The sequence below is a fragment of the Phyllobates terribilis genome, unplaced genomic scaffold (assembly GCF_046119375.1).
Source record: "Phyllobates terribilis strain yellow unplaced genomic scaffold, ASM4611937v1 Scaffold_2__4_contigs__length_985480577, whole genome shotgun sequence".
NCBI classification, from domain to species: domain Eukaryota; kingdom Metazoa; phylum Chordata; class Amphibia; order Anura; family Dendrobatidae; genus Phyllobates; species Phyllobates terribilis.
Genome location: NW_027362762.1, coordinates 166,059,550 through 166,085,937, shown reverse-complemented (window position 1 = coordinate 166,085,937; position 26,388 = coordinate 166,059,550). Strand labels below are relative to the sequence as shown.

Sequence of the window (26,388 nt, the reverse complement as noted above, 5' to 3'; positions counted from 1 at the left end):
AAACACATGTGTTAGTGCACTTTTTTTGCAATTTCACCACACTTGGAATTTTTTTCCCCCGTTTTCCCGTACATGATATGGTAAAACAAGCAATGTCGTTCAAAAGTACAACTCGTCCCGCAAAAAATAAGCCCTCACACAGCCATATTGACCAAAAAATAAAAACGCTATGGCTCTGGGAACAAGGGGAGCAAAAAACGAAAATGCAAAAACGGAAAATCCTAGGGTCCTTAAGGGGTTAAATTGCTCTTTTAGCAGGCATCACAATATGTTAGATAATACCTCACTGCATTGTAAAGCAAATAGTTTTGCAAAATATAGTGTGACGACGCATTATTCTACACAGAAACAGAAAACTACTGAAAAGCATTACATCAAAGGTCCAGATCACTGGTGTAAAAAAATGTGTAATGCTTTTATACTATTATTATTTTACTCCATTATATATATATATATGTAAAAAAAATTATCTTTATGATCATATATGCCATACAATTTGCATAATTATTGGTCCTTTACTCACTTATATAGCGCCATTAATTCCACAGTGCTTCACAGACAATACAGTATGTCTTTGGAAGGAAACCCAAGCGAACACGGGGAGAACATATAAAACTCCTTGCAGATGTTGTCCTTGGTGGGATTTGAACCCAGCACTCCAGAGCTGCAAGACTGCAGTGTTAACCACTGAGCCACCGTGTTGCCCATGTATTGGTTCATATATTCTTATTTGGTGTATTATCTAGCTATCTACATCTGATTAGTGCTTTTTTGTATAATTTTGTATAATATATAGTGGTTTGATATTCTGGTCGCCTTATGGATATGGTTATTTAATATACATTATTTGATATATATTGCTCTATCCATATCTGTCTCCCAGGTATGCTATTGGATCCATGTACAATTGTCATTTAAGGCACTATTGTAGTCTTTACATGTGGGTGCTTCAGGCTTATTTCTGGTTTTAATTGTTTTCATGCCACATTAGATGAGCTCATTTGGCCTAGCACTCCTCTGTTCTCTATGAGAAAGCCGTCGGCTGACATACCAATCAGCAGCTCATCTCCGGGAGCAAAATGTGATCAGCAGTCCAAAATGGGACATCTCTCCTGGCCATCAGTTGGCCGGCAACCCCATAAACCTTAGATCTTCAGCTAAATCAGTTGATATCATCAGGTTCAGCCGACATTAGTTGGCTGTGTATGGGGGTCTTTCATCTAAAAGAACGAGGAAACCTACTTAGTACAAAAAAATACTTTGCCTGCTTAGTCAAATATTAAAAAGAACCAGGTCTTTTTGGTGAATGGAATAAACTAATATTGCTATGAGAGTAATGATAGGCAATCTCTCTGATAACAGCTATCATAGGCTTACGTCACAGGAGATAAAGGAGTGGTTCAGAAGTAGGGAAGCAGTTTGGTTACGTGGCACTTTCAGTCTCTGCCCCCATTGTTCTATTGTCTAACCAAGCCTCAACTCACCTTATTAGGACAACTAAGACAAATCTCAATGACTAAACTTATCCTGTGTTGTCAGGCAACACAAAGAATGAGGAAACAAAATGCAAGGAAAAACAGGTTTCACTATACTGAGTGCATACAGAATCATTTGTCCCTGGGCAATACATAAAATGACTCCCTCCCCCGTACTTACACAGGCAATCTTGTAATATTCCACCATTTACATTCAGACAAATATTGACTTTTAATCATTACTTCACAAACTACCAACGCATGGAACATAATTAATAACACATATACAATCTGTTGCACTTCTACATTTTATGTCAACATTTAATTAATGTGAGCCCTAAGGACCATTCAAACGGCTTACCATGAAAAAAACAAACAAGGTAATCATCTAAAAGTTTACCATTTAGGCTATGTGCCCACGATGCAGAAATGAAGCAGAAAATTTCTGCATCTCCCTGGCAGAAAAAACGCATGCAGATTGTGCATGCGTTTTTCCTGCAGAATACATGCGGATTCACATGCGTTTCCGCATGCAGATTGACAAGCGCTTTCCATGCGATAGCTTCACTTGGAAAGTGCTTGACAACTAGATCACACTGTATAAATCCATGCAAACAGCATGGATTTATACAGTGTGAACCGTAAAAATTAAAACAAATAAAGCTATACTCACCCCCGAGGCCCCGGCGTGTGCTGCAGCGCTGCTTCCTGGCTGGTTCCCGGCTGTCGGCATATCGCGAGACAGAGCGGTGAAGGGCCTGCGGTCACATGACTGTGACGTCACCGCAGGTCCTCAAGCGATGCCGGCATTCAGAGAGAAGCCGCCGGACAGGTGAATATAACTTTATTTGTTATTTTATTCTTTTTTTACAGGTAGAATGGTACCCAGGTCTGGATGAGAGTCTCCTCTCCTCCAGAACTGGGTACCATCCGCACATAGAGACGCATAGAAGCCGCTTGTAAAAATGCACAGTCGCGGTTTCTATGCGTCTCAATGCAAGTCAATGGCGGGAGTTCCGCTGCGCTTCCGCAAAATTAAATGACATGCTGCGGATTTTTGTACGCAGCATAAACGCTGCGGAAAAATCCGCAGCATGTGCATAGAACATGCGGAATCCCCTTGGGGACCATGGGGTGCGGATAACCTAGCGTTTCACAAGCGTTTATGCTGTGGAAATTCCGCAGCATAAACGCTTGAAAAACGCTACGTGGGCACTCAGCCTTATCATACTTTGATGACTTAAAGTGGGAGGGGGCTCCGATTAAAACAAGTGATGACTCATCTTCAGCATGTGAAATAACGTCTAGATCGGTGGGGATCCAATTCTGTGACCCTCACATTGTAGAAAAGGAAACTTTTATCCCGGTTAGAATTAAGCATTAATGCAGAGCAGATGCTCAACCGCCGCTCCATTCACTTCCTATGGGGCTACGAAATGCTGCACTTGGCATTTTCCGGTAGCCCTATAGAAAATAAATAAAGCCACAGCAAGTTTCTCATTCTGCCAATCAATGCAGGTCCCAGTGTTCGGCCACCAACCAATAAATAACTTATCACCTATTCAGTGGATAGGTGATAACTTGTTTTAACATTACAACCCCTTTCGTGTACAAGTATTTGTCAGAATAGGAAGTCAAAGGAGACAGATTACAATAAAGTGCAATTAGGTTAAAGTCCATTCTATTTTGTTATTTGCCCCTTTTTTGTGGTGTTGCAATTGTGTGGGTGGTTTCTAGGTTTTTCTTGCTGAAATTGATGACTCCATTCATTTTACTATATAATGTACTGAAAAATGGGAAAAAAATACCAAAAATGGGGTAAAGTGGAAGAAACTTCCCCCCACAATTCCTCCATTGTTTTGTTTGTTTCATTTTTATGGTGTTTATTGTATGATAAAAAAAGTCATGCAACATGATTCTTCAGGTCAGTATGATTACATCAATTCCAAACTTACGGCATTTTTTTTAGAATTTTGTTTAGTGGCTTAAAAAATTCTAAACTTTGTAAAACCCTGTTAAGGGATTGTGTTCAATAATTGACAGTAGCATTTAAATGGATAAACAGAGGAGATCGGAGTTAGCTCCAATCACTGCTGTTAGATGCAGATGCAGGCTGTATAATACAGTGACACTTGCCCTGTATGGAGTGGGCTCAGTCTGACAATGATGAGTAACAGATACATTTTAACTTACAATGGGCATCCAAGAAGGTCAGCACCTCACCAGTGGCAACACTGGCACCCAGCAACCGTGCGGTGATTAAGCCTTTCCTCTCCTGCTGTCGCACAACTCTTACATTCTGTAGGGACTTTACATAGACATCTAACTCCTCCTTCAGATAATCTGTAGATGGAAAGACGTTAAATAGGTTAATATATAAGTATAGAAATCAGACTTCTAAGCTTCTCACGTACTATGAACAAATCAGATTAAGTCCAAGTGAACTCTATAAAGAAGATGCATATATTTTACAACCATATGAAGAATATTCTAAGTAAATTCCCAATCCCACAGCACAAAAAACCAAAAACATGAAAATTGCCTTCAGTATTATCTTGCTGCCAACAAAGTGGACAAATTTAAGTATTATATAAAATCAAATCCATCTGGAAACAGAAACTACTTTCCGTTCATTATGTTCTACAGGGAAGCAAAATTAGAAAATGAAGTCTTTTGTCACCAACTAATTCTGGAAATATGATAGCTTTAATCATCTCAGGTACACTGGCTGCTAGATAAACCTCGCTTGTCAGAGAGGCCCTGGCAGACCTAGAGGAGTCATTCACTTCATTACAAATGTGAGATAACCATATCATTCATGGACTTCCCTGTGATAAAATTATACTAAAAGTAGCAGCAATAATCTAGGTTAAATTACATTTTGCAAGTTAGGCTGCATTTATGGTAAGGCACGTCACGATTATTGTGAACGAACGTTCCTTGTAATGCTTTTTTTTTTACGATATTCTTGCAGTGTAAACAGGCTGCCAATCACCCAACAAATGAACAAAGCACTCTTTCATTGGGTGAAAGTGAAATGATCTTTTGGTTTGCCCAAAAGATCACCATTTTCAGCAGCACAGGTAAACAGGACCTGCACTGCCGAGAACAATGGCAGTCTATGCGCACAGAACAGTTCATTACTGACATTCAGTACACATATGGAGCGCAGTCTGCCTATTAAATGCTGGTCGAACATGTTACTGGTCGGCAGTTGTTTAATTGTATATGCACACTTATAGACAGAGCCAGGCCCGGACTGCTAATATTCCTTATCGGGCAGATGCCCGGTGGGCTGGTCTGTTAAGTCATATAATGGGCTGCCTGGCTCCTGTTGTCAATGTACCATTGTGTATCAGTGAGTCATGCATTCTGTGTGGAGTCTGAGGTTATCTGCTTACCTACTTATCTTTATGGTAGGTAAATAAACAAATGACTGGACAACTCAGAGTTCTAAGAGTTTAGGATGGGCAATCCAGACACAGATTTGACTTTGATAAGCTGGTCTTGTATATTGTGCACTAATTAATAGTTTTTAATGCCTCTAACTGCAGAGTTTACTCTGAAGAGTTTGTCACTGCACAGTACCACTTCTCCTGTCCTGTATATATATATATATATATATATATATATATATATATATATATATATATATATATATATATATATATATATATATATATATATATATATATATATATATATATATATATATATATATATATTATATATATTATATATATACACACACACACACACACACACACACACACACACACACACTCCACAGTACCACTTCGTTGGAGAGGCGTCAATATTGGTTTAGTATTTTCAATATTACTCTGGCCAAATAAAATTAAATATTGGAAAACCTGTTTAAATTGATTATCCCAAGTAACCCCCTCTCCTCTGGATAGGGGATAACTGTCCAATCGCTGGAGATCCGACTGTTGGGACCCCCACGATCCCAATAATCGGAGCTCTGTAGAGCACCATGTAAATGGAGCTGTGGCCGATCATACGCACTGTGGCGCCATTCACATGCGGCTTTTCAAATAACTCCTTTTAGGAGAGTGAGGGGCACGACAAAGTAAAGCAAAATTCACTGATGGGGGGTAATGAGTGTTAGAGTACGTGCACACGATCAGTAATTAATGCGGATTGCACGCAGTGTATTTGCGCTTCACGCAATAAGCAGCGTCTAGATGTTACAGCATAGTGGATGGGATTTGTAGAAATCCCATGTCCACTATGCGTCTCTGTGCTCCTGCGGATCACCTACGGACACGTATATGTGGCGCATCTTCCAGACCGCAGCATGTCAATTTCTCTTGCGGAGACACTATCAGTGCAATGTATAAGATGCGGTGAATCCGCATGGTTCAATGAACACATGCGGATTCACCTGCGTGCAGCGCTTTGGACGCAGCATAAAGTATGCTGTGTTCAAAGGGCTGCCAATACCGACAGTGTGCACATACCCTTATAGTGTGTGGGCTGGCGGGGTTTGTGTGGCAGGGCTGCTTTTTTGACCCAGTCCGGCCCTGGACAGAGCCATTAATTGACTGCTGATTGGCTATAAGAAAGCCAGTCAGCGTTTGTTTTTTATGTTTTAAGCAGGCCAACCATACACAACGGCTGTTAAAGGGGTTTTCCCACGAACAAAAGTTCATTTTAAAGATTGTCTGTGTCTGACCGTGTAAGGAACATACCACAGCTCCTGGGCAGGGCAGGAAGCAAAAGACAATACAGACATTACAGCAGAGGATCGCAGAGGATTCATTTCGTGAGGTAAAACATTTCACTGCCTGTTTTTAAACAATGTTTTACCTCACAAAATGAATCCTCTGTGATCCCGTGCTGTAATGTCTGTATACTCTTTTGCTTCTTCCCCTGTCCAGGAGCTGTGGTATGTTCCGTACACCGTCAGACACATACAGTTTTTAAAATGAACTTTTGTTCATGTGAAAACCACTTTAACTCCTTCACCCCACAGCGATTTTCCGTTTGTTTTTTGCTTGTTTTTCACGGGACGATTTGTACTTTTGAATGACACCATTGTTTTCCCACATAGTGTGCTGGAAATGGGAAAAAAAATCCAAGTGCGGTGTAATTGCAAAAAAAGTGCAATTCCACAATTGTTTTTTGTTTTTTTATTTACCATGTTCACTATATGGTAAAACTGACCTGCCAATAGGATTCTCCAGGTCATTACGAGTATGCAACATACCAAGTATGTATAGATTAGTGGAATGTAACTGGTTAACAGCCGCAGGAGGATCTGAGACCCACCTGTGTCTCTGCGCTGGAGCCCATATCAAAAGGCAGGGACACGGCAGATGACAAATAATTATTATTATAAGTCATTGGTCTTGAAGGGGTTAAGAAAATAGTCCTGGAAAAATATTTTAACAGGTAGTTGCTAACAGGTAGTTGGTAGCTACTTGCCTGTAGTGCCTGGTGCCGATCTTTGCCGACACAGAGTGGTCACAGACCACTCTTGCCTGTGATTCATGGCTTCTCTTCCTCTCTGCTCTGCTGATGGGGCATGAATGCCAATGTCATGCTGATAGGCAGCCAGCTCCCCGCTGCCTAACTGTAGGAGGCCGGCTGTCAAATCAGCATGATGTTGGCAGTCACGCCTTGTCGTCGGAGCAACCCAGACGAAAATCTGCTCCACTGACACAGAGTTGCTGAATCGACAGAGGGAGCGGTCAATGACGTCTCTATGCCGGTGCCAGGTAAAACAGGCAACTTACCTGGCCTGCTTTTTTGTTTTCCAGTCCATCCTTAACTCTGCTGCGCGACTGGTCCATCTCTCGCCTTGTTACTCCTCTGCTACGCCCCTTTGCAAATCCCTTCACTGGCTCCCAATTGCCCAGCGTATCCATTTCAAACTACTAACACTGACCTACAAAGCCATCCATAACCTCTCTCCTCCGTACATCTCTGAACTAATCTCCCTATACATTCCCTTACGTAATCTCCGGTCCTCCCTTGACCTCCTTCTCTCCTCCACACTTATTCGTTCCTTGCCCAATCGCCTCCAACATTTCTCCCGAATATCCCCCATCCTATGGAATTCTGTGCCTCAACACATCCGATTATCCGCCACACTTGGATCCTTCAGACTGAACCTGAAAACCCATCTCTTGAAACAAGCTTACAGCCTGCCATGACCTTGCTTTATGCCACCTCAACAACACTGGAGCTGCTGCAACCCCCCCAACCTACTGTTTCCTCCTCGTTCCTGTAGAATATAAGCCCGCAAGGGCAGGGTCCTCTTCCCTCTGTACCAGTCTATCATTGTTAGTTTTTTTTACTGTAAGTGATATCTGTATTTGGTATGTAACCCCTTCTTATGCACAGCACCATGGAATCAATGGCGCTATAGTACTTTATGTTTATGTTTTCAGCAGCACAGGATGATGTGCAGCCGAGAATGATAATTTTTCAGCTAGCTTAATAAGTCAAAATGCATTGGGTATAATACGATGAGTCACATGATAAGTATATTTGCATAAATCACCAAAATAAATGTAAATGTGAGCAAAGCAATGGCCACTTCATTTGCACTGCACAATCAACCAGTGAAATACTGCTATTCGTGGCAGACCATGGGGCCGATTGGGGAGATGCATTTTTTTTTTTTTTTTTTAATCAATGGGAGTATGAGGCTGTTTGCCTGTGCTCGATATACTGTGGGCCTAACGCTGTCTATAGGGAATGTGGGGCCATCATCAAGTGCGGGGAGCTTTGGAGGCCATCATCTGTATGTGCCTGTATAATGGCTCCCTCAAATGGAGGGAGCCACTATACTGTGTGGATGGCCGCCATATGGTGTTGTAGGACTGCAGGGGACTCCATATTTTATTGTGGAACAGTGGGGGCCTCCATGTGTGTGGGAGAACTGAGTGGGCAACATACTGAGTCTGTAGAAGAATTCACTTTGGGGGTTATCATAATGCATTTAGGGGAGCATGTTTAATGGACGAGCCGCTAAAGGGTTATTTTAGTGATTTGTAGCCACAAAAGTCTGACATGACCTCAGGGCGACCTTTCCCATAATGCCTTGTAGTCATCACTAGTGTTGAGCATTCCGATACTGAAATATCGGGTATCGGCCGATATTCGCGGTATCGGAATTCCGATACTTAATTCCGATACTTTTGCAATATCGTATACCGGAATCGGAAGTTCCCATAAGGCAATGAGCCATTTTCATTTTATTCAGCCAATGAGGATCCTAAGAAGTGTGGGCACATCCTGTTAGGCATGTAGGCATCTTAACTAATGGCATGGCTGTGATTGGCTGCTGAAATGATGTCATGATGCACTATAAAAGCCGCCGCCGCCATTTTGAGCTCACTCTGCTGTGAATTCAGTTAGGGATAGGATGCTGTTCTGAGGGACAGTTTTAGCTACCTATTTGGTCTATTCTGCTTTACCCAAGCTACTTTATAAATCGCTGTGCCTTGCAGTGCTAGTGCACAGTTCTCTGTGCTGTTCACCGCTTTCTGCAAGGTCTGTGTGTGTGAGTGCAGCTCACCCTGTAGTGTGTGCTTCAGCCACGTCTGGTTGTAGTGCACTCAGTGTGTGTCACTGCCTCATACATTGTCCTTTTTTGCCAATTCATAATTTTTCCTGATATCTCCTATTAGTGTGGTGGTTCCATCCGTATTCAGCTAAATTTGTTCCAAACACACTATATAGGAGTAGATAGAGAAATTTTTTTGGTCTTGCAGCGCTAGTGCACAGTGCTCTGCATCTCTACTGTTCACCGCTGTCTGCAAGGTCTGTGTGTGTGAGTGCAGCTCACCCTGTAGTGTGTGCTTCAACCACATCTGGTTGTAGTGCACTCAGTGTGTGTCACTGCCTCATACATTGTCCTCTTTTGCCAATTCATAATTTTTCCTGATTTCTCCTATTAGTGTGGTGGTTCCATCCGTATTCAGCTAAATTGGTTCCAAACACACTATATAGGAGTAGTTAGAGGAGCCTTTCTGCAGCATTGGGCCCTGCAGCCCCAGCCAGATTAGTATTAGCCTATTTTTTGCAGCCTCATCTATTACATTGTAGGTTACCTTCCTACATTGTAATAGCTACAAAAAGTTTGTGATACTATTGTTATTACATCTTTAGGCACATCCAGTGTCTTTTTGTGAGAAAAAACACCTAAATAAAGTTCACCAAACACTCCACTTTACAGTTGTGTAGGCCACATTAGCTCATATTAAAGTCTAGCCCACACTTTATAAAATTAGTGTTTCTTATACCTGTTAGCAGCTGTTCAGGAATAAGCACACTAAGCCCTTAGTACTTTTCTGCCTATCTTTATCAGTCTACCAAGATGAAGAAGGCAGGGAGTAAGGCATGTGGTCGTGGGTGTGGGCGTGGAGTTTCTGCAGGGAGAGGACGTGAGGATTCTGTGCCTGCAGGGAGAGGACATGGGGATTCTGTGCCTGCTGCGGGCACCAGTGACTCAGCATCCCCCAGTTTTACCAGGGAACAGTCCTTTATGCGCAGCTTTGTAGGAGCTAGCCGTACCCCACTGCTGCGGGAGGACCAAATTGAAGCCGTTGTCGGATGGATGGCAGCTAACGCATCGACTTCAATTAGTTCCAGATCCTCTCAGGTCCTGAGCACTGAAGAGCACCCATCTGTCTCTTCACCACCTGCCAAATTGCCCAGCCAGTCAGAGAGCCCTGGACAGGAGCCATCTCTACTTCTGTTCTCTGAATCTCTTGGCTTGGAAAGAGGGGGCCAGCCAAGCAGAATTCGAGAATTTGAAGAAGAGGTAGTATGCAGTGATGCGCAACCGTTTTGTCTCTCTGAATCTGAAGAGGCGGGTGGGCCAGTGCCTATGGTCAGCAGCACACCTCAGTACGCATCTGATGATGAGACTCAGGTGCCACTTTCTGGTGCGTACTGTGCTGTCGAGACTACCCAGGAGAAGCAGTTGTTTGAAGAGGGTGGTGTAGATGATGAGGTCCTTGACCCATCATGGCGTGAGGGACAGGAAGGTGGTGGGAGCAGCTCTGAGGAGGAGATTCCCCGAACAGCCCAAAAAGGAGGGAGAGGGAGGGGGCAGACTTGGTTGCCTGTAGCCTCCACTTCGGCACCCATTAGGAGCATGGCTCTTCCAAAATCCAAAGCGGGCGCTCCCAAGACTTGCAGTGCCTGGTCCTTTTTTGACACAGTTGCAGATGACATTTGCTTTGTCAAATGCAAGCTGTGTAATCAGAAGGTGAAAAGAGGGAAAAGTGTCAGCAACCTCAATACCACAAATATGTGGAAACATGTGCGGACCAAGCACGTGGTGGAGTTACAAAAACACACTGAAGACCTAGGCCAACCTACAGCGCCACCTACCACCTCTTCAGCTCGTGTTGTAGCCTCTTCCTCCAGCTCACACACAGCTGGTTCGGCTTCCTCACAGGATCGCCATGGAAGAATCTCTGGCACTGTTGTACAGAGACACAGTGTAATTCCACCCACAGCACCACTTTCCCAGTCATCCTCACACTCCCAGGCCAGTCTACAGCCATCGTTAGCACAGGCATGGGAGAAAAGGCGCCCATACTCGGCAAACCACCCCCGAGCACAGGCTCTGAATGCTGGCATTGCTAAACTACTGGCCCTTGAAATGCTATCATTCAGGCTGGTGGAGACTGACACATTCCGTAACTTTATGGCATTGGCAGTCCCACAATACAACGTGCCCAGCCGATTTTATTTCAGCAGGCAAGCCGTCCCTGCCCTGCAACATCATGTGGAGGGAAAAATTAAACATGCGCTACAAAACGCCGTCAGTAGCAAGGTCCACCTGACCACCGATGCGTGGACCAGTAAGCATGGACAGGGACGATACCTTTCCCTCACTGCCCATTGGGTAAATGTAGTGGAGCCGGGTACAGATCTTGAGAGTGGCGCTGTACGTGTTCTGCCAACTCCAAGGATTGCAGGAATCCAGTCTGTATACATTGACTCCTCCTCATACTCCAGTTCCTCTGAATCAGCGCTGCAGGAGCCGTCACGGTCTACCTCCACATCGACCCGTGAACGGTTACCTGTTATGGTGACCAATATGAGCACAGCCGTGGCCAAACGTCAACAGGCCGTATTAAAATTAATTTCTTTGGGGAATCGAAGCCACGCAGCGCAGGAGCTCTGGAATGCCATCATGCAGCAGAGCGACGTGTGGTTTGTGCCAGCGAATCTCCAGCCAGGCATGGTAGTGTGTGACAATGGCCGAAATCTGGTGGCAGCTCTGGGCCTAGGCAACCTCACTCACATCCCATGTCTGGCACATGTGCTCAACTTGGTCGTGCAGAGTTTTTTGAGGGACTATCCGGATCTTGATGCACTGCTTCACAAGTTCCGCATAGAGTGCGCTCACTTGCGGCGTTCCAGCAATGAAAGATCACGCATTGCAGCTCTGCAGCGCCGATTACGTCTTCCGGAACATCGCATCATATGTGACCTACCCACCAGGTGGAATTCAACGTTACATATGTTGGAGAGGTTGTGTGAGCAGCAGGCAGCAGTAATGGAGTACCAGCTGCAGCAGGCGCAAACAAGTCGCAGTGCGCGCCGTTCACACTTCACCACCACTGAGTGGGCCTCTATGAAGGACATTTGCCACGTTTTGCGTGCCTTTGATTATTCCACGCGGATGGCGAGTGCAGATGATGCACTAGTCAGCATGACTATCCCCCTTATCTGCCTGCTTGAAAAAACACTGCAAGCACGAAGGGATGAGGTTTTGGAAGAGGTGGAGGATGAGGAGTCACAAATGCCATCTGCTTCTCTACAGTCTGCGCAACGTGGTTCCTCACAAAGGCCTAGGCAGGGGACACTTTGTGAGGAGGATGAGGAGGAGTCAATGGATGAGGAAGACATCTGTCCAGAGGAGGGAGGTACACAATGCTCTAGTAGTCAGTATCTAGAGCGAGGGTGGGGTGATGCAGAGCAGGCAGAGATCACGTCTCAAGCAGGGGACAGCGTTTCTTGGCCAGTTGGCAGTCTGCAGCACATGGTTGATTTCATGCTGCAGTGCCTGAGAAACGACCGCCGCATCGCCCACATTCTCAACACGGCTGATTATTGGGTGTCCACCCTCCTATATCCTCGCTACCGGGACAACTTACAAAGCCTCATAACACCGTTGAACCGGGAGCGTAAAATGCGGGAGTACCAAGACGCACTGGTGCATTCCATCATGTTCTCCATTCCAACCGAGAGCAGTGCTGCTAGTGCTTTACAAAGCAGCTCAGTGCGTCGAGGCAGTGGAGGAAGCTCTGCACAAAGAGGGAGCAGAAGCAGCGCCTCAGCACAAGGCAAGACCAGTATGGCCGAAATGTGGCAAAGTTTTGTGTCCCCGCCGCCACAAATGTCTACACCATCACAGACGGCTCCAGTCAGCAGGAGGCAACGTTTCCGTCAGATGGTGACAGACTACATGTCTTGCCCTCTTAGTGTACTCCCAGACGGCTCTTCTCCCTTCAAGTTTTGGGTCTGTAAGCTAGATACATGGCCAGAGCTAAGTCAGTATGCATTGGAGGTGCTAGCTTGCCCTGCTGCTAGTATATTATCGGAACGCGTCTTTAGTGCCGCAGGTGGTGTACTAACAGACCGTCGCATGCGACTATCCTCCGATAACGTTGACCGGCTTACTTTTCTCAAAATGAACAAGGCCTGGATCTCTCATGAATTTGCCAGTCCTCTTCCAGAATAAATAATTGTTGGCAAAAGTATCCAGGTCTCCTGTTCTGTTCATGTTTCTACCACCTGAACTGTAATCCCTGAGCTCCAACACCGCCAGTTGGCGCTCGGAAGTGCCGTCTGCGCTGTCAACACTTGCTGCCATGTCATTGGGGTTCAGTAACGTCAGCTGTTCCCCTGCTGTGCGGACGGCACTTTCTCCTGACGTGTCCACATCCACTGTACTACTGATTTAAAACCTCCTCCAAATACACCTCTGGCTCCTCTGTTTTCAGTATTATCCCTGAGCTCCAACACCGCCAGTTGGCGCTCGGAAGTGCCGTCTGCACAGTCAACACTTGCTGCCATGTCATTGGGGTTCAGTAACGTCAGCTGTTCTCCTGCAGTGCGGACGGCAATTTCTCCTGCTCTGTCCACATTCTCACTACCACAGATTTTAAAGTTGCTCCAATTACACCTCTGGCTCCTCTGTTTTCAGTATTATCCCTGAGCTCCAACACCGCCAGTTGGCGCTCAGAAGTGCCGTCTGCACAGTCAACACTTGCTGCCGTGTTATTGGGGTTCAGTAACGTCAGCTGTTCCCCTGCTGTGTGTCCGGCAAATTCTCCTGCTTTGTCCACATCCACTGTACTACTGATTTAAAACTTGCTCCAATTACACCTCTGGCTCCACTCTGTTTTTAGTATTTACCCTGGGTTCCAGCACCGCCAGCTGGTTCTCGGTAGTTCCATTTGCTGTTGTACCTTCTACTACCCATCCGGGTTCCAGTACCATCAGCTGGTTCTCGGCAGTGCCTTTGGATTAGGTGCCTCCTTCTCGGTATCCAAGTTCCACCAACGTCGGCTGGTTCTTGGTAGTGCTTTCTGGCACAGGTACCTCCTGCTTAGTAACCGAGTTCCAGTACCGTCAGCTGGTCTTCGGCAGTTCCATTGGCTCTTGTACCTTCTGCTACCCATCTGGGTTCCAGTACCGTCAGCTGGTCCTCGGTAGTTCAATTTGCTCTTGTACCTTCTACTACCCATCCGGGTTCCAGTACCGTCAGCTGGTTCTCGGCAGTGACTTTGGCACTGGTACTCCCTCCTGCCCAGCCTGGTTCCAGCACGCCAGCTGTTTCCGGGTAGTGTCAACGTCACTTTGCCTCCAATGCGTTGTCCTGTCGTGTTGCGGTCGGGTTAGCCGACTCTATGGTGCCTGCAGTTTAGGTGACTCCTATGTGGGCTGTGGGATCTGGCAATGAAGGCTGGTTCCATAGTGCCAATAGGACAAGCACCCCCTGTAGGACTGTGGGTTTTGGTAACTGCGGCCGGCTCGCGGCCTTGAACTTTTTTTTACATGGGTACCTTCTGCTACCCATCCGGGTTCCAGTACCGTCAGCTGGTTCTCGGCAGTGCCTTTGGATTAGGTGCCTCCTTCTCGGTATCCAAGTTCCACCAACGTCTGCTGGTCCTTGGTAGTGCTTTCTGGCACAGGTACCTCCTGCTTAGTAACCGAGTTCCAGTACCGTCAGCTGGTCTTCGGCAGTTCCATTGGCTCTTGTACCTTCTGCTACCCATCCGGGTTCCAGTACCGTCAGCTGGTTCTCGGTAGTTCCTCAGCTTTCTTGTACCTTCTGCTACATTTCCAAGTTCAAGCTTTTTGAAATGGTTCTTGGTAATCACTCTGGATCTCCCTGACGAGGACCCTGAAGACGAGGACCTAAGAAGACGAGGACCCCGAAGACAACGACCCTGAAGACGAGGACCCTGAAGACCACCCAGAAGAAGACGAGGACCCTGAAGACCACCCCGAAGAAGACGAGGACCCTGAAGACCACCCCGAAGAAGACGAGGACCCTGAAGACCACCCCGAAGAAGACGAGGACCCCGAAGAAGACGAGGACCCCGAAGACGAGGACCCCCGAAGACGACGACCCTGAAGACCACCCCGAAGAAGACCAAGAAGATGACCCTGAAGAAGTTGACCAAGAGGACAAAGAAGAGAAGACAAGCACCAAGATACAGAAGAACAAGAGACAGAAAACCAAGAAGCAGAAATACAAGAAGCTGCAGAACAAAAAGCGGAAGAACATTAAGCATAAGACTAAAAATCAGAGCAAAAGATCATATCTAAATTATAAGCAGAAGATGACTAAGCAGTGTATGGGGGTGAGTCCGTTCCTCCTCGTGGTGCCCCTGGAAAAGACCTGCTGCTGCAGGCCAAACTGAACGCGGACAAATCCTGTTGTAAATCTTTTGTGACGGGCAGAACGAAAGGTGTAATGTCCAACCTTTTATAGATAACAACTACAGGAATGCCTGTCACAAATAAGAATATGATGAAGAAGAAGAATATGAAGAAGATGAAGAAGTAGAATATGAAGAATGTAAAAAAAAAGAATAATACGAAGAAGGTGAAGAAGAAGAAGATGAAGAAGGTGAAGAAGAAGAGGATGAAAAAGATGCTGAGGATGATGAAGGAGAAAGTGTGGGAGAAGTAAAAAAGAAGGTGAAGAGCATGGAAGTAGTGAAACATAAATATCTGACAAAATATAAAAATACTTAACATAGTCAATATTTCCGTAACTCAGAACGTCTTAAAAAAAATATTAATTCCTGCTATTCCATTTGATTGGGCTAAACCTCTATGCCTTTATTGTCTCCCCCACCTCCCCCAATACATTCTACATTATTCTTAGTTGTTTTCCTTTATGTAGAATTAACCTACAAGGAAAGAAAGGGTTTATTTTCATTCCGATATTTCTGTCCCATTGACTTGCATTGGTTTCCGGTATCGGAATCGGCGATATCCGATACTTTTTCGGTATCGGTCCGATCCAATCCGATCCGCTATTTCCCTTAATCGGAAGGTATCGCTCAACACTAGTCATCACATCACATGATATTTAGCAGCCAACCAGGAGTTACTATTATGGCATGTATAAAAGCCTAAGCAGTGAAAGCAGCAGCTTGGTTAGGGCAATTTTGGATAGTGAGAGTACATCATCGCTCAGCAACAGGGGTGAGCAAGTATCCTCGGCACTGCTCGATACTCGATTAAGCATCGGGATGCTCGAGCGCCATGCTTGAATCTCTGCCCCGCATGTTTTGCGCCTGTTAGACAGCCAATAAACATGCAGGGATACTGGCTACTGGCATTACTGTGTTTGGCCGGCCGCATCATCAGGTCTTATACAAGACCCGGTGACACGATGCTTGGCGCACTGTCCTCAGGAAGCAGTCTAGGGAGAGCATATTTTAGAGCATGTGTGGCGCCCCTGAAAGTTCAGTCGCCACAGAGGTACTGCATCTCACCCAGAGGTGTGGTATCCCACTCTCAGGTAAGGATAGAGTGCTGCCCAGGACCCTAACACCTGCATCCAACACATCCACTTCACTAGGGCAGGGCGAGATTGCTCCTAAGGGAGAGCAGAGTCCCTGGTCCCTGGCTGGAGTGGAGGGGAACCAAGTGAGGGGGAACCATGTAGTGGGTGTGGGTGGAGGAAGTAGATCAGGGGAGAACTTGTGAAGAAGTGATATAAATAGAGGAACCATCTTGGAAAGACAGAGCAGTCTTAGAGGAGGAGGGGAGGGAGCAGGGGCTCTGCACGAGCTCTGCTCCAGAGTGGGCCTAGTGAGAGAGGCCCAGAAGAGGGAGAGAGAGAGGAGCAGGAAGGAAGGCTCCAGGAGGAACAAGGGGACCCTAGGGGTACGGGCAGTGCTGGAGGCCACCCGTACGCCCGAATCTACCAGGTGTGGAAGGATCAAGCCGCAGAGGGGACCGGCCCCTAAACTAGTGGAGAACTACAAGGCTCAGCTAGAAACCGGAGGCTTCTGTACTTTTAGGGTGCAGTTGCCACAGCCACAATTACATCACCGAGAAGGTGGTCACAGAGGGTCCAGGGGACTGCAGGTCACCCAAGACCCGAGGCTACCGGATTGGGACACTGATTGTGAGGCGCAGGGCAGGAGGGTGAGAGCCAGCGAAGGAAGACGACTGAGAAAGGCACATAGAATGGGGTCCTGTCAGGCACTCTTGAATTACCTGAGGGATTGCTGAACCCCTGCCTGGTGAACGCAGCGCGATGTGGGAGGCTGTAATCTGTACAGTGCAACCTGAGGAACTTAACAACTGTGAGTAAACTCTGAAGACGGCACCCCACTGTCTCTGTGAATTACTGCTGCGCCATCACCCCCTGCACTACAACACCCAGCAACATCTACAACTCAGCACGGCCCTGGAGCTAAGCTCTACCTGTGGAGAGCTAAACCAACTCTGCTGCATTTACACCAGCTCCAGAGGACCTGCACCGCAGCGGCGGCTCCACATATCCGCATACCACAGGTGGCATCACGAACTTTATATATAAACTATAAATCCCCTGGAAATAATTCCCCTTTTGAATGACCACCCTGGGTCACAGACCGGGTCACCGCCACTGTGACATCTCCCCAAGCAACGACCGGCCCGGCACCGAGTACCCTACGGCCCAGGGGGCGCGTCACATGCATATAGGCAGTGTTTAATAATGCTATTGCAGTACTTGTATACAGCTCCTGCACCATTAAAAGTCCTTTTCAGGGCTAAATATTTTCCTTTCTCTAGTAAAACAGCTGTTACCTGCATTCACTGTAGGGATAGCTAATGGAGGTGGTCTCTTTTTTTTTTTATAAGAGGCATATAAGCAGCATTTATTGTCTTACAATCCTTCTATAGGTATACTGCTGCTGCACCATCAAAAGTCCTTTATAGGGCTACATACGGTCCTTTCTCTAGTAAAAAAGTTGTTATGTGCCCTTGGATGGCACTGGTTTCAGGCCTAGGTGGGCCAGCAGCTCCGGCCCATCACCAAACTACCACTTCTGTATGTACTTCTGATGCGTTCACAGCGTCACTCCCAGCGACGGGCCCCATTTACTCAGGGTTCCGCCACCAGTTCCTGCACCACCTCCTCCTCCACCATATCAACAGGGTCATCATGAGGCCCTCGCTCCAAAATTTTAGAGGTTCATCAGGCGGCCCTCATGCAGTCCCTCCTAATTTTTGGCAGCACTTGCACAATTTTTACAGAATGTGTATGAGGCCCTTCTTTATGTCTAGGAAAGGTTGTATCAGAGTCCCTCTTCTAATTTTTGGCAGTTCTTGCATTGTCCACATAGGCTTTGTGAGTTTCAGAGTCCCTCCTTCATAAATTAAACAGGATGTGTCTGACCATGTCACATACACCACATGCCCAGATAAGGTAGTAAAATGTTAAAATTACATTTACCGGTGGGTGTAGTTTTATTTCTCCCTCTACTATGTGATCTACTATAGTCAAAGGAGACGAGGAAATACGGTGAGAGATGGCCCGGCTATTATGGGGTGGAGTAGGATTTTTTTTTTTCTCCTTCTTTTTAATTCTGCCTTATATACAAGACAGAATGTTTCCCAACATTTTTTCGTGTAAAATCCATTTTATCTTCAGCTTTGTATGTTTTATGGTCACTCCGTAAAAGTTGCGCAATACTCTGACAACATTGTTCCCAGCAGGGAGCTAGGAGTCAGATGTATCTAGGTGTCGTCCCCAAGCTGTTCCCATTACACTGGAGCACTATTTCCATACATTTCAGCTATTTCTCCCCCCCAGCCTTCCTGTTAGGGTCTTCCAGAAAAAAACCTTGAGTTCTGAATTGACTTCCATTATACTCGTTACTTGAGTTGAGCCTGCCAAGCGACGACCTGCTCGATTCAAGTGCCGAGCATTTTAGTGCTCGATCATCACTACTCAGCAATAGAGATACATGTAACTGCTAGAGATGAGCAAATGTTTCAATATTCAATTCGGATTACGATCGCCGAATTTGCGATATTCGCCGATTTATTCGTCGAATGTTCGTCGAACGTTACCAAACGCCATAGGATTCAATGGGGGGACAAAAAAAATGCATACGCAACACCTTAAAATCGGCCCAAAAGCTGCCAAAACACATCAAATTAGGGGTAGACACCTGGAAAGTGCCATCAATTGACACAGAGTACAAGTACCATAATTATTATTACTATTAAAGCGACATTTATTCCATGGCGCGTTACATGTCAAAAGGGGTCACCAACTGGTACAAGAGGAGAGAGGACCCTGCCCACCAGGGAACACAAACAATTTACAAGGGATGGGTGAGGATACAGTAGGTCAGGGTACAGCAAGTCATGCAACAGTATGCTGGAGCGAAGGTTACCGCAGATTGTACCCTTGTCACAAGAAATGGGTCTTCAGCTTCCTTTTCAAGGTTTCCATGGTAGGCGACAGTCTGATGTGTTGGGGTACAGCGTTATCACAGTAGGGGAGATGAACGGGACAAATCTATCGAGAGCCTAAATCACGTTAAGCTTCCAGGAGCTCACAACTGAGCAGATTAACCTCAGCACAGATTAATATGAAGGCGCAAGGCTTCTTTTTAATGACTGCAGGAGTGGGAGGAATCAGACGCTGCGTTCTTCTGGCTCCTCTCTATCATGGTAAACCTGTGACACCTTGCAAGCTTCAACACAATGTTCACAAGGTAGATAGCAGCGGTGGTCGGTCTCCTAGACAACAAGCTAACTCCTTTATGATGATAGAGGACAACATCTGCAAGTAGTTTGTATGTTCTCCCTGTGTTTGCGAGGGTTTCCTTCAGGTTCTCTGGTTACCTCCTCAGTAAAAAAGCAATCATACAGGAGTGTTCACAAATCAAAAAATTAGGGCCTGACACTATTTCCGTGGCCAACAGATTGGAGATGGTGGATTTCCACCTCTTCGCTTTGTCATGTGGGAGAAAACAATTTTTTACGAGACCACAAATGCGGGACCAGGTGTCTGTGGTGAAATGCACCCTGACAGATATAGATTTAGTCAAGGAACGGGTGATGTTGTCTGCAACATGCTGGTGTAGTGCAGGCACAGTTTTCTTAGAGAAGTAATGGCGACTGGGCAACTAGTACTGGGGGACTGCGACGGCCATCAGCTTTTGGAAACAGTCTGTATCTACCAGGCAGAAAGGCAGCACTTCCGTGGCCAACAGATTTGAGATGGTGAAGTTCAACCTCTTATCTTTGTCACGTGTAGGATGAAACAATCTTTTACGTGACCACAACTGCGGGACCGAGGGCTGGCTGCGGTGCAACGGACAAACTGCTGGACTATGAGTGAGGTGCAGATGTTATGGTGGATTGAGAAACGTGTGGTGTGCTTGGTAAAACAAACACAGCAGGCATGTCTGCTTCCGTTACATCTGATGGGCTCTCACTCAGCTTGACTGGAGCGGGTAGAGAACAAGAAGTTTTGCAGCGGGAGACCTGCGTGCCAATACTTGGCACCGTAACAGAGGAGGATACAGAAGCAGCAGATGCGGTTGATGGGCCAGCTGATGGTTGTTGAGGTCTGCTGGTCTGCATTTTAGCGCAGTGACATTCCCAGCGTAACGCATGTTGTGTGCGCATGTGAAGGTTCATGCATGTAGTAGTCAAATTATTGCACTTTTTCCCTCTACTGAGTTTTTTCTTGCAAAGTGTGCAGATAACGTGAGTTGGCTCATCCTTTGTGGTCTCAAAAAAGGTAGAGGCTAGGCATCCCTTGCTGCCCCTGCGACCCGCTGCTGGCCACAGCCACAGTTGTGGCTAAGGATGCAGTGGTCCTCGTGCTTGCATCACTCCGTGTCTGCGCCGTAGGGTGGAAGGTAACCTCCTCGTCTTCCTCCTCCACCTCTTCAGATGAGCTACTCGGCTGTGTGAATCTGGGTTCACACCAAGTAGGATCTTCAACCTCGTCATCATCCAATATGTTATCCCATTCCTCGCCCTCAGAGTGACCCTTCTCCTCTTGTTGCCCTGACAGCACAGTACAGTCCACATAAGCCTCGGGTATCTGAGCCTCATCAGGATCACCTCCCTCCCCGGTGGTTAACGTCTGGTGACAAGGGTCAGGAAACTGCTCGGATCCTACTCCGTGCTGCCCCGAATCCAACGTAAAAAAATTTTGGGCATCGGTGCAGATGCTTTCCTCCTCTTCTTGACTCTGTGAATGTTTGGAGTACACTTCTGATGCCCATGGTATAGAATGGGTGAACAGTTCTACAGAATCGCCCATCTGTAGTTCGCCTCAGTCAGTTGGGTGCTTGGACAGTTGTGACACGGGGGGGGGGGGGGGAAGCAAAGGTAATTGGGGTGCCACCTCTGTGGACTGTGCTGTGTGTGATGTTGAGGTGGAGGAAGAAGAGGAGAGGCCACTTGTAGCAGCGTTTGCCATCCACTGGAGCACCTGCTCTTTCAGGCCCTTATCAACAAGGCGTATTGCTGTGCGGCTGCCAAAGAAAAGGAGTGGAGTAGCACGTCCAGTAACAGAAGTTGTGAGTAGTCTTTGGATAGGACATGACCGTGTTGGTTCAGTAGTGCTTTCACTAACATTACCACCTATTGCACGTATACCTTGAAAACCAAGCCGATTCCCTCTTCCACCACGACCTCTCATTTTTCCACTCATGTTGCTCAGATACTGTAGTAAGAGCACGCTATTAGCAATACAAAAATAGATTTTTTCCTCTGCAACAGCTCTGCAGATCGAGGCTGCTGTATAACATTAGCAACAGCAAAAAATAGATTTTTTTGACTCTGCACAAGCTCTGAATACAGCTGAATTTCACTAAAAGCACTAGGTGGCTTATAGCAGAGTAACACGCCTGCAACACAAAAAAATCTTTGGAAAAAAATATTTGTTTTACTGTGCATAAAGCTGAAGTTCATCCACCAAAAAATGACAAACTGGGTTAACACAGCTTGCACTATCATATTAGCAAAGGAAAAAAAAAGTTTTTTGTGCTCTTCACTCAGAAGCTCTGCAGATAACTGAATTTCAACCCCACAAAAACAAAAAGTGGCCTGCTTGCTTTATCACATTAGCAAGTGCAAAAATAGATTGAAGGTCTGCATGGAGCACAGTACAACCGATGCACAGCACTGTACTGAGCCATAGACTCTGCTATTTCTGTGAGAATCTCAGTAATTGCACAATAACAAAAAAAGAGACAGCAAGGTCGATTGAACAGGTACACAGCACAGGAATTATCTACACTATCTGACTTCCACATTAGCTAGATAGATGGGCGCTTCTATCTCTCATTACACAGGACAGCGCACACTGAGCAGCGGCTATCTCCTTCAGTGACATGCATAAAATGGCGCTGAGGGAACATGGCCGGTTTTTATATGGAGAGGACATGGGATTTCAGCAGCCAATTGCAGAAACCCTTGTGTCTGGGACACCGTGGATGCTTCCTGCGCTCCGATTGGCTAGCTGCTAGTTACCGCCTACAGGAAGGAAAAAAAAAAAAAAAAAAAAAAACAGCGTGCCGCTGATCTCACCTGTTTTGAGATTTCACCAGCCCCCCCACTACTCATCTGCCACGTCTCCCTGCTCATCATATGCAAGCACTATGGTAGCAAAACTGTAAAAAACACAGTAGTTGCCCCGCAATCATGTAACCATGTAAATTCACCGAATGTTACCAATTTTCCCGATTTTACCAAATTTTGCTCGCCTTTCCGATCACGAATCCGAATGTGCCACATTCGTGCCGAACTTAACATTTGATATCAGATTTTGAACATATTCGTTCATCACTATTAACTGCAACAATAAGGGAGAGAGATATAGGGGAGGTGCCAGCAGCAGTAACAGTGTAATTGATTAGATATACAGTGTAGTTGGCAGCTGTCCTGCTAAATTTGAGTTCCGTCACATTTTTTTTTCATTATTAATGCACTAAAAGCAATAGCAAGACAGCACAATAATTTTTCCCCCAAAAAAAAATCGGAAATCAAAGTCAAATTGTGTGCTTGCTTGTCAAAAGGGCACTGCACCGAGTTTTTGCATTTCTTATGCAATCATTTTTGTGAAGGGGTGAATAATTGTATTTTCAAAACTAGAAAAAAAAATTTGAAAAATTCCCTAAAATACTGAAATGTAATTCCAATTGTGCAAGTCAAAGTGTGTAGTTTGCAAACATTTTTTTTTCTTGCACATGCGTTTTACTAGTCAAATGTTACATCTGTACACACCACATTAAAACAGCACCCTATTGCAGGTGCTGGCTTTTTGAACATGAACCTACTTGGCATTTCTTATTTTGTCATTTTTGCAGCAAATCAAATTATTTTAAAAAAAAAATTGCCGAACCTAGCCAATTCAAATTTCAAAAGATTCTATCATCTCTAATAGCAAATTATATTACTGGCCATGGAGAATTCTGACAAAATGGCAAACCATGTTTAAAATACCCATTTCATTGGATTTACACAACATAGATAATTCTGGTGCCTAATCAGTGACAGTAGTGACTTTACTTACCATCTGTACTAGCATCATCTACTAGAATGACCTCTTTCAGAAGAATGGCAGGTGAAGAGTGTAACACACTGTACACTGTGCGGAGGAGGGTCGACCAGGCCTCATTATGAAATACTATAATTACACTGGTGGTTGGAAGTGGAGGACAGCGCTTGAATTTCTGTTCAATACACCTAAAATAGAAAGATTAAAAATGTGAATTTACAAGACAAAAGCTTATTATTTCTTAAAAATCTTGTCTCATAACCATCTCATGACTGTATCGTTAACATAGCACCCTGCTCACAGCTCAAGAAACCTTATAGGAAAATATCCCAATGAAGGGGTTGTACTGTCCTCGGTGGGGCGGCCACACTGCACAGATTGGTTTTTAGCTTTTCAACACCAGGGTGAATGGTTCTTTTACAGGCCACATACCTCAATTCCAACTTCAAACAAGGGAAATGTTCCACATGAGAGCTCAGGTTTTCCTGCTGCCTTCAACAGGAACAATGATGCTCCTTTTATTCCGCTTGCTGACCAGCCATGGAGACAGCTGTTACAGTTTTGAGATTTTTCTTTCCACTTTTCCAAAAGGGATATTGTTAAAGAAGGGGCGACTTCCCCACGTCAATTTAAATTGGTTTAGACCCTTTATTCTCTCATTTGCTATATTGAAAAGCATTCTTGCGCCGGCAGGGATCTTACTTTTTGCCTCCATTGTCACAGACACACCTGCCAAGGCAAGGACAGACACCCGCTGTGGAATATGAGCTTTCCCAAATCTTACAGCTACTGGAAAAAAAGCTCCCACAGATACAACAATTGTTAAATCAAGCCTGATGACCCACTGTAGCATGTAAAAGTGCAGTTATAAGATCCAAAAGAATACCGGGTGGCTAGTTCACTGAGTGCATTTACAGAAAATTGTGATGTCAGGCTGTAGTCAATGCATTCTTTTTTATATTCCAAACACGGACACGGCAGTCACAGTGCTATACAGCGAGGGATTGAGTGCCATTCACAAGATGCTGAAAGTGGTACTGTACTCACTCCAAACTAAAGTTACACACTGAAATCAAGCCAGTCCCAATTCACCATTTGTCATAAGAATTCTACACCACTTGAAAATGGCACCAAAGCTATTAAAGGGACTCTGTCAGCACAGAATGACTGTTGAAACCAATTACAGGAATTTGGAGATTCCTTGTAGGCATGCTTGAGGATTCCTTTCGGAAAACCTTTTCCCACTCAATCTTTAAAAAAAAAAAAAAAAAAAAAAAAAAATCCCCCATTTTGAATTAAAGTATTGGTTTATTTTGGGGAATGATTCGGTTCTGTCAGTGGATATACCCAAAAACCCTAGCACTGTGTTCAGAAGGAACAAGTTTGAAAAATCTTATTGCTCCCAGGGCTGCCATCAGGGCATTACTGCCTTCACTGGCGTATGGGGCCCGGCAGGGCCTCCTCTCGGCTCACTGGGCCCCAGAGATCTGAACTTGTATCCTCGGACGCAGGTTCACTTTAAATCTATTACCATGCGGGAAACAGGTCGGCACAGACCGGCAGCTTCCTGACGTCAGTGCACAAGTCGCTGGAGTATGACATCACTGCTGGCCTGTGACTGGCTGGCGTCCGCGCCTCAGATGAGAAGGAGAGCGGCGGCAAGGTAAGGAGAAGCTTTTGATTTTCTTTTGAGACACATGGGGGCAGGCTGGTGATCATGAGACACATGGGGGCAGGCTGGTGATCATGAGACACATGGGGGCAGGCTGGTGATCATGAGACACATGGGGGCAGGCTGGTGATCATGAGACACATGGGGGCAGGCTGGTGATCATGAGACACATGGGGGCAGGCTGGTGATCATGAGACACATGGGGGCAGGCTGGTGATCATGAGACACATGGGGGCAGGCTGGTGATCATGAGACACATGGGGGCAGGCTGGTGATCATGAGACACATGGGGGCAGGCTGGTGATCATGAGACACATGGGGGCAGGCTGGTGATCATGAGACACTTGGGGGCAGGCTGGTGATCATGAGACACATGAGCAGGGCCAGCTTCAGCATCCGGCATACCTGTGCAAGTGCCGGGGCCCTGAACCATCAGAGGGGCCCACTCGCTGTCGGGGCCCGGGTTGCTTCCCCGGCACCTGTTCAGGAGTGCCGGCGCTGTTTGATTGCCGGCGGTCCTGAACAGGTGACTACCAGACACAGGTGACTACCAGACACAGCCGCACAGCCATGCTGTGCGGCTGTGTCTGGTAGTAAAGACACGGCAGGGGTGACACTGCGCCTTTAATTGTGTTACCGTGCCTACCGTGTGTACATGTCTGCGTACCTTGTGCGCGTGTACGTGTCTGCGCACCGTGTGCGTGTGTACGTGTGTGTGTGTGTGTGTGTGTGTGTGTGTGTGTGTGTGTGTGTGTGTGTGTGTGTGTGTGTGTGTGTGTGTGTGTGTGTGTGTGTGTGTGTGTGTATGATTGAATATATGAAGGATGAGGGGGCAGCCTGGGCCCTTTGTTGTATACCTATATTTCTCCGCCGTATCTGTGCTTCGTGAATAGTGGTATGTGTTAAAGGAGTGCACTGAGACGCTTTCGCCCGGGGCCCACGAAAACCTGGAGCCAGCCCTGGATGTACCGACTTTAAATCAAGGGTGACTGGAGAAACTTTTGGAGGTTTACCAACATCTAACCTGTGGTACGTCATTCGCTGTTTACCTGCTGGAATGTGGGAGCAGTCTCCAATATGTTGGACGCACCACGCAGCAGGTTCACAGCAGAATGAACGGTCATAGGCACAACATCAAAAATGCATTAACCAACCATAGCCTGTCGAGGCATTTCCTAATGTATCACCAAAAA

General features: G+C 45.9%; 1 protein-coding gene across 1 annotated transcript in view; it reads right to left on the bottom strand.

Moving 5' to 3' along the window:
• Positions 1–26,388, bottom strand: part of GALNT6 (polypeptide N-acetylgalactosaminyltransferase 6) — a 107,988-nt gene that overhangs the window by 33,309 nt on the left and 48,291 nt on the right. Inside the window, exons 3-4 of the mRNA XM_073663224.1 lie at positions 23,539–23,711; positions 3,669–3,818 (exon numbers count right to left, since the gene is read on the bottom strand). Of these exons, the coding sequence (XP_073519325.1) occupies positions 3,669–3,818; positions 23,539–23,711 (323 nt within the window). The remainder of the gene's footprint in view (positions 1–3,668; positions 3,819–23,538; positions 23,712–26,388) is intronic.